The sequence below is a fragment of the Marmota marmota genome, unplaced genomic scaffold, assembly GCF_001458135.2.
Source record: "Marmota marmota marmota unplaced genomic scaffold, marMar, whole genome shotgun sequence".
NCBI classification, from domain to species: Eukaryota; Metazoa; Chordata; class Mammalia; order Rodentia; family Sciuridae; genus Marmota; species Marmota marmota.
In genome coordinates, this window is record NW_026000026.1 from 78,307,163 (window position 1) to 78,325,157 (window position 17,995).

The 17,995-nt window shown below is 38.1% G+C and overlaps 1 protein-coding gene across 1 annotated transcript in view; it reads right to left on the reverse strand.

Annotated features, from left to right (window-relative positions):
* The window catches only part of Jakmip2 (janus kinase and microtubule interacting protein 2), a 156,421-nt gene that overhangs the window by 8,515 nt on the left and 129,911 nt on the right, over positions 1-17,995 (reverse strand). The window contains 5 exon segments of the mRNA XM_048811746.1: positions 826-896; positions 4,424-4,489; positions 10,946-11,149; positions 13,079-13,156; positions 15,744-15,812. Of these exon segments, the coding sequence (XP_048667703.1) occupies positions 846-896; positions 4,424-4,489; positions 10,946-11,149; positions 13,079-13,156; positions 15,744-15,812 (468 nt within the window). The 3' untranslated portion in view covers positions 826-845.

Sequence of the window (17,995 nt, forward strand, 5' to 3'; positions counted from 1 at the left end):
ATATATATATATATATATAATATATATATATATATAATATATATATATATATATAATATATATATATATATATATAATATATATATATATAATACATATATATACATATATAATATATACATACATATATACATATATATGTATATATGTAGTCATTATTGGATTGTTAAATTCTCAAAATCAGCATTTTTGTTCTTTCTTTCTCTCTCTCTCTCCTTTTTTTTTTTTTTTGCAGGAGTTGGGGGTGGTATTGGAGACTAGAGACTGAACCCAGGGGTGCTTCTTAACCATTGAGCCACACTCTCAGCCTTTAAAAAAAAAATTGAGACAGGGTCTCGCTGAGTTGCCTAGAGCCTCACTTAGTTTCTGAGGCTGGGTTTGAACTTGCCATCCTCCTGTCTCAGCCTCCTGAGTTGCTGAGATTACTGGTGTGTATCACCATGCCTGGCAGAATTTGCAGTTTCAAGCTGGAAGAAATACTAAAGCCACAGTCCTATATCTTCACCCTATATATACAGAAGCAACTCTTTCCATTTAATGGGAGATTGCTATGAGAACACCATGATCTAAAGGCACTGTGACTTCTCAAAGTAATATAGATAACTGGAAAAAATTCTTAATTCCCACTAACAACCCTTAATTCCCACTTCATAACCCTTCTATGTCTTTAATAGTCACTAAAATGGATTGGATATGTTTCTCATTTTTTGGCTAAACAAACCAAGGGCATTTGTTCTTAAAAAACCCAGCAGAATAACTATTTGCAGCACTGTTCTTATCAGATAGCACTTAAAACCACATTTTGAGAATTAAAAGGAATCTTACCTTTAAGAGGCACCTTGACATCAAGGCCATAGAATAAAGGCAAGAGAGAAGAACAAGAATAGAAACAGAAACTGCAGAAGAAAAAGAAGACGATTATGTAAATCTGAATTTCTGTAGAGCCATTTAGGTAGTACAAAACCTAAGCATTTCCACATTGCTCAGGTCTTCCCATTTCTCATGTGCACAAGTACCTTTTTGTTTCAAAAATTCACACCTTTCATTTATCTATTGGCAAAGCAATGCCAGAGTTTAATGCTGATTCATATAATTTAGAATTGCATGAGGTCTTCTAGATATTTGATCTAAGCCTCCAATTTTATAGATGTGTAAAACAAGTATAATAAATCAATAGTTCAATTTCACACGAGTTTGTGCCACAGTGAAGGCTAGAACCTAGATATCCCGAGTCCTTCAGTATCTTTATCTTCTACGTATGGGAGAATATTTCAAAAACATAAAATATGATCAGAATATACATGTAACGACACATTAAACTATCATTGTCTGGTTGATGGGATAGGTTTAGAATCAAGGTGCAGCAGAGAGAATATTAATATGTAGGGTAAACATATGATCAATTATACACAGTGAAATACTTCTAAGAGGGAAATGGGCTGTTATTAGTAATTACATTGGGGCAATAGGGAATTCCTGGTATGTGTGGGTTTATACACCTCCTGTTGGTATGAAATATGCTCCTGCATCAATGGGCATGTCAGATAATGAATGTGTGATGTTCCCATTATTGTGCCTCTCGTATAGACCATTTCTTAATAGACTCACGATTATTAAATAAAGTCTGACTTATCTCTCTTTACTGAGGACTTTCACTAGAAAAGCAAATAATTGGATGAACAAACACAGACTGTGTGGCACTGGAGTACAACCAACTGTAGGCTAATTATAAAAGGTCATAGGTTAGGTGAGTTTTAAAACATTTTGATTTCCTTGGTAATGTACTTATTACTGAGTCCAAAAGTCTTTTGCTCAATTATCCCATACTGGAAATATCCTGTTGGTTCCAGCATATTTGATTAAGGGTCAGATATGGGCTTCTCATAGTGTACATACTATTTGCATATTCCCTTTACTGTTGTTGCTTATAAGGTTCTTGATTCACTGTGGCTAAATTGTATAAACAAGTTATAAATATGGTGCTCATGGTCATGTATTAGTGACTATTCCATAATTTTGAAAAGCAGAAATTTTATCCATAAAAAAAAAATTCTGGAAGATACACCCACAGCAGGGAAAGCTAGAGATGGAGAGAAAACAGCAGGCTTCCCACAATTACTATGAGAAGGTCTGACATCAGAGCTACTTCTCTGGTCATAAGCAGATGTCTGCACTTAATCTGTGATGAAATTCTTGGTCCCTGCAGTATGGTGGACAGATCATGGCACTTGGAGTCAGTCACATACCCTGACTTCTGGTCTTGATTTCCCATAGATTAGTTACATAATCTTGGGCAAGTTATTAATCTCTTTGATCCATTGTTTTATTATCTATATAAAAAGGGACCAGAACATCTGCTGTGTCTGTCTCGTAATTATGAGGATCATATGAGATGACGACTTTGGAAATGCTTTGGACTATGCTTTGGACATAGTTGAGGTAATTTTGTAAGGTGTGCTGCTATCACCTGATTTATACGAACTGTGTGCATGGCAATGGGCCTCAAAGAAGGGATTCCATGTACTCTCAGTAGGTGATCAAAAAGTCCAAGGGAAAGAATGGAGAGTATCTCTGACATAAATGCTGTTTAGCCTTTTGGAGAGTGTGTGAGAGTGAGGCCAACTGAATAGAAGGTTCAATATAAATCTCATCTTTCATTCATCTCTCTAATCAGAAACAACTGGGATGTTTTTGAAGTGGCTTAGCTTACCATCTCATGTGCAGTATGTGGCTTTGATAACTACAGTCCTTATTTTCTGTTAGGAAGTTAATGAATGTTTAGGAAGTTCATAAATAAAGTAAAATGTATTGAGCAAAAGGGTTGGGAACATTTTCACATTATGTTCTTACAATGAACAAAATCTTAATTCATTTTTTCCCCAAATTTGCATAGGATTTATTTAGAGAGGGGCTAAGGTGATGACATTGATAAATATAGTTCCCTCCCCACTTTTCTAAACCTCAGCTAAATGGGGACTGAATGGCATCATCAAGTTTTGGGGGCAGAACTGCCTTAACATCAAATTTCTCCTTGAGCCATACCCAGCAAGTTTATTAATGAGCAAAGCATGGCCAAGGGCTGGCCACTTGAAAGTGTATGAATGGACAATGTTAGATGTGTCTTTGACCCCAGGGAAGTTGGGAGTAACACTGCCTTCTGTAGGTCTTACTACCAGTCACTGGGAGATTAGAGATGGTTCTTGGTTTACCTCTGCCTTTGCAGAACTATACAGACCACTTCGGAGCGGGAAATCTGAATTTAAAATTTTATGTATACTTTAGGAGTAGAAATTTCTTTTTAATTATACTTCTAAATCTGACTGATAATTTTCTTAGTATTTCCTAATTTTCACATGTGACCTTGTTACTCATGGGACCCATGAGAAGTGAGTAGAAATGTTGGCATTCCTATTTTCTAGGAATGGCTTAGACATAAGGAGTGTGGTCATTCACTCAAGGTCAAAAGAGCTCCTGAAGTAGCTCCTGTTTAAGAATCTGGTGCTTGGTGGCCGGACCACTGCAATCCACTCCTTCCCCATGACCTCACTAAATAAGGATAGCTATAAAAGCAATTTGAGATTAATCAAATCTTGACAATTATCTCAGGAATGGCTGATGGTTTGCTGTTTTACTCTTATGTGTCCATGGAACAGGCTGAAAAATAGCCATATGCTTTTTAAATACAGGGTTTTAGGTAGCCACTTCCATTCAGTAAGACTGGGATGCTAGAGAAAACCTCGTTGCTGTCCTTTTTGTATTTCTCCGGGGGACTCTCCTGGTATTTTGGGGAGGACAGGTTTGACTATGCAAGACTGTTAAACTCACAGCATCCCTTCCTGAGCCTCAGCCTTCCTCCCAACACACAATCATTTCCAAGTGACCTCTTTCAGAATCCCTATGTTTTGCTCCCCCCAAACATTGATTGACTTGGAAGAAACATTTTCTTTTTCAGATCTCAGAGAAAGTGATAAGAGGCATAGTTATCATGTGTCAGCCTAAGATTCTGAACTCACGGTTGAAGTAAAACTATAGCACAAGGATAAAAGGGCTTTTAATGAATAATAATGGGAAAAATTTTTTTAAGGTGCTAAAAATATTTTCAAAAGAAAGAGTGGAGTAACGAAATTCAGAAGAAAGTTTTGGAAAGGAAATGAAAACAAGAAACAAAAACAGAAAACACAGAAAAGAATAACAACCAACACACAATGCGAAAATGTCAAGGGTGGGTGACTGGTGCCCCAGCCTCTGCTGGAACCCTGGGCCTAACTGCAGGTGAGTCCTACATTTTCTGTACCTGCACCTACCTATGCCAGGTCCACAGTAACTGAGAAGAGAGAGAGAGAGAGGACACGGGGAGCAAAATCAATACTACTCTCTCATTAAATAAATAAAGGATAAAACAGATATTGAACTTGACGCATACCTTTTCTTCTAAGTCCTTTATCTGTCTTTTCTGAATGTCTGTTTTATCTTCTAAGTCACGGATTCTCTGAAGAAAGGAAAAAATTAAAAGGAAACATTGGTAGGTGTTAAGTCATACAGAAAAAATTGTTCACCAAACCAAAATTCAAACCATTCTGATCAAAACATTTACATTTGTATTGTAGCTAGAAACATCACAGAGTTTTTTTTTTTTTGGATGTGTGTGTGTGTGTACGTACAAGATTGTTTCCATCAGGCTTATGGTGAAAAATTGTCATTGGTTATATTAAAAATATTTCTCAACTGTTATGGTTTGGGTCTCAGTTGCTTACCAGAGGCCAGTGCACCAAAGGTGTGGTCCTCAGTGCCAGTGTTGGGAGGTGGTGGAACATCTATTTAGGAGGTGGGGACTAGTGTAAGGAAAGTCACTGGGGGCATGCCCTCCAAGGCAGTTGCCACTGGGGGTGTGCCCTTACAGGAGATTTTGGGACTCTAGCCCCTTTCTCTTTGTTTGCTTTCAGGCTGCCAGGAAGTGAGCAGATTTGTTCCACCACAGACTCCCCACTGTGATGCACAGACTCACAGTGCATCCAAAAGAAACCAGAGCCAACCACTGAACTGAAGCCTCTGAAACATGAGCCAAAATAAACCTTTTCCTTTAAGTTGATTTTCTCAAGTATTTTGTCACAGTGACTGGAAGCTGACTAACACACCAGCCCTTTACACTTGGCCTATTCTTGCAGATCCCTTCCCAGGGGAGAGGAATAGATCCCACCAGCTGACTTTGGGCTTGGCCATGAGAATTGTTTTGACTAGGGCATTGTGAGTTGGTGTGATATTCAGGAATACCACATCCTTGTAGAGCGAGCAATATGTTCTAGAACTAGTGAACAAGAAAAAAAAAGGTGTGTTATAAAACATTTGGCTTGAGATTTTTGGAGGTTTGTTAGCACAGTGAAAATGGCAAAAGCTCTTTTGTCCAAATATCAATAATCCCATTGCTTTTTTATTAAACCTTTCTTTTCAACCTTATTTTAACTGCTTCAGGGTGGAATTTTTTTATAAAACAGGTTTGGTCAATACTCAACAAGCATGGATTATGCTTCAAAATAAGTTCTCAGAAAGGTAATGATAAACTGAGAGATAAATAAATCATAACAAAAATATTACAAGGAACCATAAAGACAAAAAAACCTCTGGGACTCTTTGAACTTACCTGGTTAACTAGGTAATAAAATCCCTCTTATTTTAATAGCACAGATTAAATATCAACATTACATGCACAACTATTTACAAGTAAAAATGTCTTCACGATTACACCTGGCAACCTGACATGTTCATGCACACGAGCGTACTGTGCAGGCTTATTACTGCATCCTCTGTCTGGAACAACTGGGAAACAAGAGAACTAAAGCCTAAGAAGATGACAGTGGTAGCCAAATGTAGTGATAATATATGAAGAGAGGTTTTTATAATGCAAGTGGGGAGAAAAAAGGGAAGCTAAGGCAAAGGGTACTTGAACTTGGAAATTAGATCTCTATAAAACAGTAGCTCTCAAGTGGGGCTGATTATTTCCCCTACCCTGGGGGGACATTTGGGAGCGTCTGAACAGTTTTTTAAAAAGCTAGTATGCTTATTTTAACATGTATAATTCAGTGGTTCATGACTTTATGCACCATCACCATTATCTAACTGTCTGGACATTTTTTATTGTCATAATTGAAGGTGTGTACAACTAGCATCTTGTAGGTAGAGGCCAGGAAGGCTCTAAATAACCTACTAATGTGATACATAGGATAGCCCTACCTCCCCAGTAAAGAGTAAAGAATTATCTGGTCCAAAGTGTCAGTAGTGCTGAGACTGAGAAGCTGTGCTCTATAAGAAAGGCCCTGAGATTTGTGCAGGAGGGGCTGGTGTGTTTTGCTTAGAGTTGAGACCATCAAGGGGGGTCTTGAAATGATGTGGGCAATGAATACTAGAGAAGGAGATGGGACTGGAATATTGCTGGTTTGTGCATATGTGTGATGTGTGTGCTGCTGTTCATCTCATGATGCTGCTATGCTCCAAAGCCATGCAGTAAAAGAGGATATTTGTTACACATTTCCACCTTGAGTATGCAAGTAATTCCTTGGCATATATCCTGGGTGGGGAGGCAAGTATGATACCGAGAAAATCATGAATATGTGAGATTACTGAAGTACTGGTTCAGCCATCAACTCTGTGCTTGCTGGACACATCTTGCCATATTTAAGACTGTGCTGGATTTAGTGGAGAAGATAGGCACAAGGCCTGATCTCAAAGAGCTATTAGATCCAGATGGGAAGACAAAATTTAAAACACAGGAATTAGCAAAATTATGTAGAAAAGTAAACAGTGGCAAAAATGATGTATAACTCCATCACCAATCTCCAGTTCCTGATACAGTGCTTGGCATGGGGGAGCTTCCCTGCATAGTGGTCAAGTGAAACTACTGAGCTACTTTGTCTGACCAAGGCTTCATTTATTTTTGTTCTCATTCCGTTGCCATCCAACCCAACAGGAAACCTTTTTGGGCCCAAACAGATCCCTTTTCTACCTTCTTCTTTTACCTCTGCTGCTACCAAGTACACCACCTAGTCACTGCCATGCCCCTCGGGATGGTGTGAGAGCTCACTACCAGCCCTTCCTGCCTGTCTCTCATCCATCAACGGCAGCCACGTGAACTCTGAAAATGTGAAAATGACCAAGCAGTCCCCTGAGTTTAAGAAACTGAAGAAAGGGAATAAGAAAAAGTTTGCTGCCTTGTGCTCAGAACAAAACCCAGACGCTGGCAAGGCCCTACAGGATCTGGCCTTTTCTTATCTCTCAAACTTGACCTATAAACCGTCCCCTGACTGTGTGGGTGCTCCGGCCACACTGGCCTTTTCTCAGTTCCTTGAATGTTATAAAATGATTCCCACCCCAGAGACCTGGCCCTTGTTGTTCTTATCTCCTGAGACATTTTGTCAAGATCTTGGAGTGGCAGTTTCCCTGGGTTTTAGATATCTTTTGAGAGGCTTGCTCTGACCAGTGGTCTAAAGCAGCCCATCCTGCTCCCACGCTCTTGTGCACATTCATGTGCACTGTACAATCTTCTTCATAGCACTTATCACCACTCTTAGAAATTGCCTTGGTCACTGCTCATTTGTGTGTGGCTTTGTCCCTTTCCAGCTGTAAGACAGATGAGAGTAGTGACCCTGATGTCCTTATTCATCATCATATTCCCAGCACCTGGTGCCCAGCAGGCCCCAATATTGAATAGGTGTATAACAGGGTAATTTTTTTGTTTTTTGTAACGGGGGTAGAACCCAGGGACACTCTGTCACTGAGTTACTTCCCCAGTCCTTTTTTTTTTTTTTTTTATTATTTAGAGACAGCGTCTTGCTAACATGCACAGACTGGCCTCAAACTTGTGATTCTCTTGCCTCAGCCTACGGAGTCACTGGAATTACAGATGGGCACCACTGTGCCCAGCAATGAAATGTAGATTTTCTTCTGCAATGTGTGGTCCATTTTGTTCATTAGGAAAAGGACTCTGAATGAGGTGGATGATTAAGTGGAACGGGAAAAATGGTAATGACTGGCTAAATGCAGTGACAACAGAAGGATATTATGGGGTCAACAATCACGCAAAGGCTTAGAGGTGGAAAATCAAGGTCCAAATGGTACTAGAAAGTATTGCATGAGTAGTGGAAAATATGCCCTGGAAATAGTCTTAAGTCAGGTTTTGGAGAGAGGGGCAGCTGGTTGATAAGGGCCCTGAAGAGATCTGCACAAGACTTGATCAATGGAAAATTGAGATCATGGGGACTTTAGGGCAAGAACGAACCATGAGGAAAGGTAACAAGAACCTGTGGTGGAGCTGGGTGTGGTGGTGCATGCCTGTGACACGGCATGGGGTGGGGTCAGGGAGCCAAGGAGGAGGATTACAAGTTCAAAGTCAGCCTCAGCAACTTAGCAAAGGCCTAAGAAAATTAGTAAGACCCTGTCATAAAATAAAAAATAAAAAGGGCTGGGAAGGTGGCTCAGTGGTTAAATGCCCCTGGGTTCAATCCCTGAGCCAAAAAAGAACCTGTGGTGTTATGCACAGTAGACTGAAAAGACGACAGCAGGAAGCCTTCCCATAACAAGGTCCCCATGGCACCTGCAGGTGCTTTTAAAAATGCCACTTATCAAGTAATGTCATAACTGTCTCCTAAATTTTGTAAAGGCAGGATCTACGGTGAATTCTCTATCATGCACAGTATTTGGCATTAGGAAATACATTTAAATGTTTGAATCAATGCAGAGATGATAGAACTGGGTTACTTCAGGAAACATTTGGAACATCTGAAAGCTGTAGCAGTAATTGAAGGTCCTGAACATGCCTATTGTAACAGGTGTGAACAAAATGGACCAGCCTCAAAAACATTTGGTGGGGAATGCCAGCTGGATGCAGGGGTTCTTTAATTGTTGGAGGCAAAGGACAGAATGTTTCCAGCAGAGGTGATTTGAGATAAAGTCATTCTGCTGACCAGCAGAGGCATATGGGGAGAAAAGAGGGAAGGCTATAAGAACAAGGATGCATATTTGAATTTACTCTGAAACATTTAAGCAGATATGTCTAACAAATGGTTAGTGATATGCTCCACATTTAGACTGTATTACATAATTATATATGACAAATCCTGACCAATATTTTCTGAAGTAACTCCCAGAAATAAGCTACTATTTAAAAGGAAAGAAAAGTCAGAAATAACTGGAAAAGGCATGTCCTAATGAACAACTGCTGGGGAAATGGAAAATGTCAATGGAACTCTCTGAAGCTAACAAATATAATATGCCTATTAGCTCGGGCTGGGTCAATTAAATAAATGCTGTTCTTTCAGGAGTGAAGTACCTCAGCTAACTGGTTGAGGAGAGAGACTCAAATGAGAAAACTGTCTTTTTTTAAAATCATAAATTTAGATATCAACTAGTTCATTCAAAAATAAACATTTCTGTGGTTCTAAAACATAACTCTCAATTTGCTGAAATCAATTAAATGTCATTTTTGCCCTTGATAGAAAAAAAATGAATGCATGGAGTAACGCAAAGGGTGCCAAAGAGTCGAATTATTAAAGGCTTTAGAATTTACATGGGTCAAAATCCAGGCCTTTGTGATGGGCTCTGACAGTGAGTCAATAGAACCACACATGTGTTTGTCTCTGGGACAAAGTACTTCAGACTTCCTTACTGACTTGGGTAAATAGCTTCTAAAGACCTGCAAAGATCCTGGCTGCTTCTGAAGACTGCCAATTTCAAGTTCCCAACTGTTCTTATTGGTGCCATATTATAATCTCAATTCTTTTTTCACTTACCTCCATCACTGATAGCCACATGATTTCAGTTTCTATATATACTATCTGGCTTTTAGACCAGTTTCTTGTTACAATAGTGAATACTATAGCCTGGCATTTTCAATTCTGGAATTCTTATTGAATCTGCTTTTTTGGCCAGGGCCTTATCCCTCATATGTCAAGATAAAACATGAATGAAGAATTAGAGTTAAGAATTTTAGTTGGAAATTAGTCCAGGATGCCTATTTTGAGTATTGATTGATTGATTGATTGGTCTGGGGATTGAACCCAGGGGCACTTTACCACTAAGTTAGATCCTCAGTCCTTTTTGATTTTTTTTTTTTTTTTTTTTACTTTGAGGTAGGATCTTGCTAAAATTTCCAGGGCTGGCCTTGAACTTGTGATAGTCCAGCCTCTGCCTCCCACACTGTTGGGATTACAGGTGTGTACCACCACACCAGGTCCTATTTTAAGTCTTGCTGGTTTAGATGAATATGAGCCATAGATGATTTAAACTACATAGTGCAGTACTGAACAACGGTTACACACACCGGTCTTGGGATCAGGCAGACCTGGATTGTAATCCTAGCTCTGTTACTTACTCTCTGTTTGATCTTGGGCAAATTGCTATCTGTGTGATTTTTGTCTCCAAATTGGGATAATAAGAATACTTACCTTGTGGGCTATTGTGAAGATTAAATAAAATGGTTTAAGTAAATCCTTTGGTTTAGTTCCTGACATACATCAAATGTCAGTTAGTATAGATAGCTTCCAGGTTTTGTTGTTGCTGCTGTTTGTTCTGGGAATAAAGAGAAGCCCTGTTCTTTTTCACCCTGTTTAGATTATTTTTTAGGCTCAGTTATGGACTAGGATAAGTAATAGGAGAAAAGCAGTATTTCTGCCCTGGAGAGACAGTGTTCTTTCTGCTCCAAGAGATTCAAAGGATATTTCATGACAAAGTAATTCTAAAATGATAGCAGTATGCAGTGCTTCTGAAATACCAATTTTCTGAAGACAGAATTATTACAAACTGCCATCCTGTATTGAGTGATGGTAGAAAATAATATTTATTTTAGTGTCTAAAAATCTCCTGAGCTTCTCCGTACTTATACTCAACACCATGTGCTTCATACTAAGTCCCACTTGCTTAGTACTGGCCTACACGGATGTAGGGACTTGGTCCTCACCTGGTGGGCTTGTTGTAAGAGTTCCATTCTCTCCTGGAGAATCTGACAGTCATACTCTCTGCTCTTCCTCAGCATTTGCCGCCGTAACTTTTCTACTGCCGTCCTCAGCTCCTCTTGCTGTTTTTCACTTAATAATTCACCAAACTTGATAACAGTTTCTTGCTGCAGAGCATTGTACAAAGTAGCTTCTAGTTCCTGGATTCTCTGGCAAATAGAATTAGAAAGGTCTAACTTTGGAATGGAGCATTTATGTGTGGTGTGGGAATGTACAGGTGTGGGTGGATATGCACATGGAGGGGTGCCTGAGTCTCCCTGGATCCTGGTGATAGAAGACATTTCAAAGTTTCTCCAGCCCAACTACCCTTCTGGATATTCCTCCTATGATGGAAGACCACCTGTGAACTGTTCTAGTGGCAGAGATTCATTCATTCTCTGTCTTGGGATCCTGACCATTTCATATACTTTTCATTTTTAGAAAGCCCTTTGTTAAAATAGCCATACCTCCCTCTATTCTCAAGTATAACTGAGAATAGGTTTATTCTCTCATTTAAAAGCCCTTCAGAAATTTAAAAGCATCTATCATGGTGGCCATTCTTTTAGAATTAAGTGATCTAAGTTGGAACAAAATACTTGAAATTGAAGATATGTTTCATCCACAAAATGCTGCCTTTCTTTCACACAACAATTCTCTGTACTTGAAGATGGCTTGATGGTCTCCATGTTTTTTTTTTTTCCTTGAAACAAAAATTGGGGAATATGATTCAAATACGGCTTAGATTCTTGGAATTGGTCTATTTGTAATACACTGAGATTTATGGTAGCTCTAGTGCTAACATTTCTCTGTGAATGCTTGCTTTGAGTGATAAAAAGATTCTACTGTCTCTTACGGCTCAGGGTTTGTACTTGTATTTTTATACTCTTCAAATACAGTTGCCCAAAATCTATACTTGTATCTCCTGTGATTTTTGACAGGAGTAACTGAGCATGTCCTGATGGGGATATTTTCCTAGCTCTTAGCCTTGACTAAGCATATCTGTCTTTGAAAAGTTAAATATGGTTTTCTAAATGAGGACTCAATACTTTTGGGAATCACATATATACCCAGCTCAATTTTAGTATGTATAGGTAAAAAGAGACAAGGGTGAAAGGGTAGGAAGGGAGGGGAAAAAATCACTTGCTTCTTTGTTCTCTAAGTAGTAACCAATTGTCATTCTCTTCTTTTCCTTTCAAACAATGCCAGAGTCTCTTATTCATTTTGGAGAGGGAAGACTAATTCATCTTTGTTATAATAAGGGGCTAAGTGTATCACTCTTCCCCCAAAGTAACTCAGTCTGCTTCCAGGAAAGCATTATAAAAACCTCTGTTAGCAGCTTCTTGAAATATTCCTCTGGTTTGTTCTTTTTCTTTTGATTTATTACTATGAATTAATGGGGGCAGGGCACAAGGAGAAAGGAAATAGGAGTTGGAGTCCAATATTAGCAATCCTGCAATATGAATTGATAGAGAAGAAATCAAACATGAGTCTCTATCAGCATATCTGTGGGGGAGGAAAAGGCAGAGTCCACTTACCGACATAGCCTTATTGCTGTGCCTGGATTAGGGTAGCTAAGACCAGAGCTAAGACCACAGAATCTAAAGCCAGACCTATACAATACCCACTGACTGGCCTAGGAAAGTTCTGTTTTACTCTCAAGACTTTCCTTATATGTAACATAGCAATAGTGATATCCATGTCTTACAAGGTAATTATAAGAAATAAATTAATTAAAAATCTGCATTACAAACATTAAAAACATTATTACTCTACCACTAGATTAGACTCCCAAATGTCTAGGTTGCTTAAATAAAATTTCTTTTTCATCTAAACTGCCATCCAATGTGTCTCAATGTTATTTAACAGCCTAAATTTAATTTTTTAAAAAATAAAGTATACTTATCTAACATTTTAAGAACACTATAAAAGAAAAGAGTGAGGGTGTTCTTGTTCTAAAATTAGAACCAGAAACCAGTAAGTATATGGCCTGTACATTGTGGTCTGCTCAAATACACAGCATGACCAATTAAGTAGAATCCCTGACTCCATAGCGTACAATTGTAAATTCTCTGGGTGGCTCCATTGCTTGGTGTACTTACCATATATGCTTGGTCGAGAGCTTGTTTTCTGTAGTCTAGTTCTTCTTCCAGATAGCCTTTTATTTTGCAGAATTGTTCCTATAATAAGGGCCACATTGATAAAGAAAAAGAGTCAGCTTAGTTAAATAGAAAGTGGTATATAAATCACACTGATTAATGTTTTCACGAATTCCAATGAAACAACAAATCACTAGTATTTGTAGAATCAGAGACTTTTGTTAGGGAAAGAGTTTGATGTTCACAGTCTCACACAGGGAATATGAAAATCAATAGGACTGAGGTATAAAAGACATAATGAAAAATCCACATGGAATGCTCCAAGATTTTTATTGGAGACAATGTGATTAAGCACACATTTTGACAAGCTATGTGTTAAATAATAAGTCCATTTGTGTAAATATGGTCAGGTCTGCATCCAGATTCAACCAAATGCAGAGTGAATCTACTCGAAAAATTGTACATCTGTACACGTAGAAACTGTTTCTCTTATTATTTCCTATAAAAATACAGTATAAAAACTAATATGCAGCATTTACATTGTATTAGGTATAACAGATAATCTAGACATGAGGTCAAGGATATAAGATGATGTGTGCCAGCTATATGCAAATACCGTGCCATTTTATATAAGCGACTTGTCCATCTGTGAATTTTGTATTGGCAGGGGGTCCTGGAACCAGAGTCCTATGAGCACAAAGGGACCAACTCTATATCGTGATAGTATATGTTCTTAAGAATATTGTGAAATTTGTATAATAAACAAATTTAACTTACTGAAATTTGTCTGTGTACAATTAGCAAACTCAGACACAAATAACATTGTGGTGGGGTGGGCAGTTGTGCATATGCTGCCCCTTGATGAGCAGGTGTCTGCCCTTGTCTCAGACCTGCTGTGAGCTGGAGACAGCATTGATGCTTCCTCCCTTGCTCCCAGTTCCTGTGAGCTTCTCATATCCTGGACATTGGGCCATTAGGATTTAAAACTGCATCTTTGTGTACAGCATAGTCACAAGTGAAAGTCAATTATTTATTTGGGTGCTTAATTGAAGGGATAAGGACCTTTTCCTGTCCTGGGGAAGCCTCAGTGGTGCAGGACTTTGAGACAACATGAAGCAATTTTGCTGTTGACATTCTTATCACCCCTGGGTTCCACTGCCTATAGCCAGCTGATACAGGCTGATTGCTTCATTAGTAACTGTGCATTTCAAGAGCTTTCAAGGGTAATTTTGAACATAGACATTTCTTGTTATATGTTTTGACTATAGAGTCTATTCCTTTTGGTAACTTTACATAGAGCATAAGTAAATGATTCATATGCTATAAAAATACAAGTTGTTTTTATTCTCTGATAGGAATATACTATATGCTTTTTTAATGATAATGAGAATATTTATGAATTCTGTCATAAAATTTTATACATTGCTGTAGGTTAATAATAACCAATTCTGACACTTGGGAATTTAATTTTTAACATCATGCTGAACTACACATAAAATTTACCATTGTAACCATTTTTAAATGTTCAGTTCAGTGTTGAGAAGCATATTCATATTGTTATGCAACTAATGTGCAAACATTTTTTATCTTGCAAAACTGAAACTAGTCTCATTAAATACCTTTCTATTTTTTCTTCCTCTCAATCTTTGGTAACAACAATCTCTCTCTCTCTCTCTCTCTCTCTCTCTCTCTCTCTCTCTCTCTCTTTTTACAAATCAAATAGTGATTTTGTTATTTTTACTTATTTTTTAATTGGTGCATGATGACTAGACATAATAGTAGGATTCATGGTCACACATTTGTACATGCACCTAAAATAATTTGAATTTCATTCTTTCTATGTTTTTGACTACTCTAGTTACTTACATGAGTGGGATTATACAGTACTTGTCTTTTTGTGACTAGTTGATTTCATTGAACACAGTGCCATCAAAGTTCATCTACACTGTAGCTTATGTTAGATTTTCTGCCCTTTTAAGGCTAACTTATATTAAAAATATGCCATATTTTGTTATCCAGTCACCTATCAATGGACATTTTGATAACTTCCACCTTTTGACTATTGTTAATATTGTCACCATGACTATGAGTGCACAAATCTCCCAGATCCTACTTTTAATTCGTGTGTGTGTGTGTGTGTCCAGAAGTGATATTTCTGGATTGTATGATAATTCTGTTTTGAATTTTTGGGGGTAATCAGCATACTGTTTTCCAGAGGGGCTGCACCTTTCCCAATAGTGTATAAGGAATCTGATTTCTCCATAATTTTTTCCAACACTTGTTGATTTCTATTTTTTTTAAATAATAATCATCCAAACAGATGTGAGGTGGCTTGGGAATTTAAGCCATCAGACTTTCAGTCACCATTTCTATAATTTTTACTTGATAATTCTATGCAGCAAAGAAATTAGCCTAAAAAAGAAAACACCTTATTCAATTTTCTGCAGCTTTAGTTTTGTAAATATCACCAAAATACGTAAACTGCTCTTTTTGGAGAATATAACGTTAAATTGTTGAATACTTCTCAAATTTTATTCCACAGTTTGTATGCAAACAGGGAAATCACAAACTTCCATCAGTGCTGGATCAAACCAAAGAGGCAACTTTCATTTTCCATTTGCCTTATAAATGTTTGCTAATTTTCATGGTACTTTGTCTTTGCACTCACCATGTCACTTTCCAATTCCATCATTTTCTGGTGTAGGGCAGCCTCTGCTCCTTCAATCTGCTGGATCCACTAGGGATTAACAAGACAAAACATCCGACATGTCTGAGTGATCTGGCATGCATCTTGCAGGCTGTTAATGGGTTCCTCATTCCTCAGTCTCCCCACTTTAGATCTTAGCAGGCTGAGAACTCTAGTGAAAACTTAATGCATTTTCTTTTCTCTTGGTTCAGATATAAGGCTAGAGTCTTCCATGCGTATTTAATTCAACAAATGCCTTCACTGACATCTGTCTCTCGTCAGGCACTATGCTTAGTGCTAGGGCTGCAGTGGTGAACAAGACCAACCAGGCTTTTGCTCCCACTGGAGGACACCTTGGGAGGCTCTCCTGGAAGTGGCAATTGCACTGAGGTCTAAAGTAAGAGTGAAAGACACCTGGGGGAAATTTGCAAAGGAAATCCCCAGCAGAAAGGACACTATATCCAGGTTGGAGGAAGGATAGATAATAAGTAATAGTGATTTTTTAGTAGGAATAACTGATTAGAGCAAAGTGATAAAGAATTATTTTTAAGTGGAGGCATTTGTAATAAATCACATATAAAGGACTTATCTTCCTAGTGTTCAGAACATATAATTATGTTATATGGTATTGATGTTAGCATTGAAAAATACCCTGAATGATTTAAAACTATGACTAATACAGTGTGAGCGTACCACGTATATGGTTTATTATAATGGGTCTCTATCAAGTTAACCAACAGCTGATGTGTTAGAAAGGCAACTGGGCTTAATGGTTAAGTGTGTGGACTCTGCAGGGAGACTACCCTAACTTTCTAGTTTTTCATGTCTGTGTGGTGTTAAAAGCTAACCTGACCTCTCTGTTTCAAGTTTCTTATCTATATAGTGGGTTAATAGTAATCTGAAGGTTAAAGAAAGAAAATCCACATAAAGCACTATTCATCAAGTGCTGCATTTACTCGTGTTCTTCTCCACCAGGTACATTATGTGGTACACAGAGCACTTCAGCATAGTAGAGCCTTAGTGTTTACAGACAGACATCATGTTCAGCACCCTTTGGTGGTGTTTCTTTCCCTATAGGCTGGAAAGATACTCTCCACGTTCTTTGTACATACATGTGGCTTCTTCTTGAAAAAATTTCAAAGCCACAGTTTATTTTATACTGTTGAGTTTTACTAAAATATTTCTTTTTGCTTATGGCTCATTTGTTATAGAGAAGCAAGTTCTTTTTTTTTAAATCAGATTTTTGAGAGTACTGTGAATCTTTAATTATGTGCTTTAGCATAGATCCTTATGTTGGGTCCTGCCCCTTACAATCTGTGCACTCCAGGACAAGTTACTGAATACCCTCAGTCTTGGTTTCCTCATGCATAAAGTTAAAATAGAGACATATGTAGACTGGTTGTGAGAAACAATGAGATAACATATGTACAGTGTTTACTGCAGTACCTGGTCTGTGTTCTCTCATGTAAACTCATTATTATTATATTTTAATTTTAAAGATAGAACTTCCATATAGTACAATGCTATTCAAATTCATGGTTTCAGAAAACTCAAGGCTGACATTCAGAAATACTTGGGAGTAGAATCTTATCTGTGAGTCCCCCAAAGTAGGAAGTGACTGTGATCCGTGAAATGCAAAGATCTGCTCCAAAAAGCAGTTGCATCGAGTATGAGCACGTTAGGGCAGATTATGTCTTATTCATCTGGTTCCTCAGTTTCTAACCCAGTGCTCAGCTCATACCATCACTCTGTGTTTGTTCAACTGAACCCCACAGACACCTGACTTGCAAAGGAGGTAAGTGGAGGCATGCACCAATTCACCACAGTGCTAATAACTCAGCTCCCATGTGCTCGGCACAGTCTACTGCCTGCTTTTAATATGATGCCTGATGAGGAGTTTGATCAACATTAAGATTATGGAGTTTGGGCCTTGACTATGACTCTAATCAACTTCTAGCTGTGTGACCTTGTGCAGTCACACAGAAGAAGACCTACCTTCTCTGTGCTTCAGATTCTCTTTGTAAAATTGAATGATAATAATGCTTAGAGTCAACAGTTAATGCTCAAAAGAGACACAGTGCAAGTGTTCATTATGTTTGAATGTACTTTGCACCACACTCACACAGGGAATCAATGGATTTAGATTGTTGAATCTAAATAAATATGAAGCACACAAGGTCATTTTTCTTTTCATCTCTCTAGTCTATACCTTTCATAGAATTACCCCCCCCCCC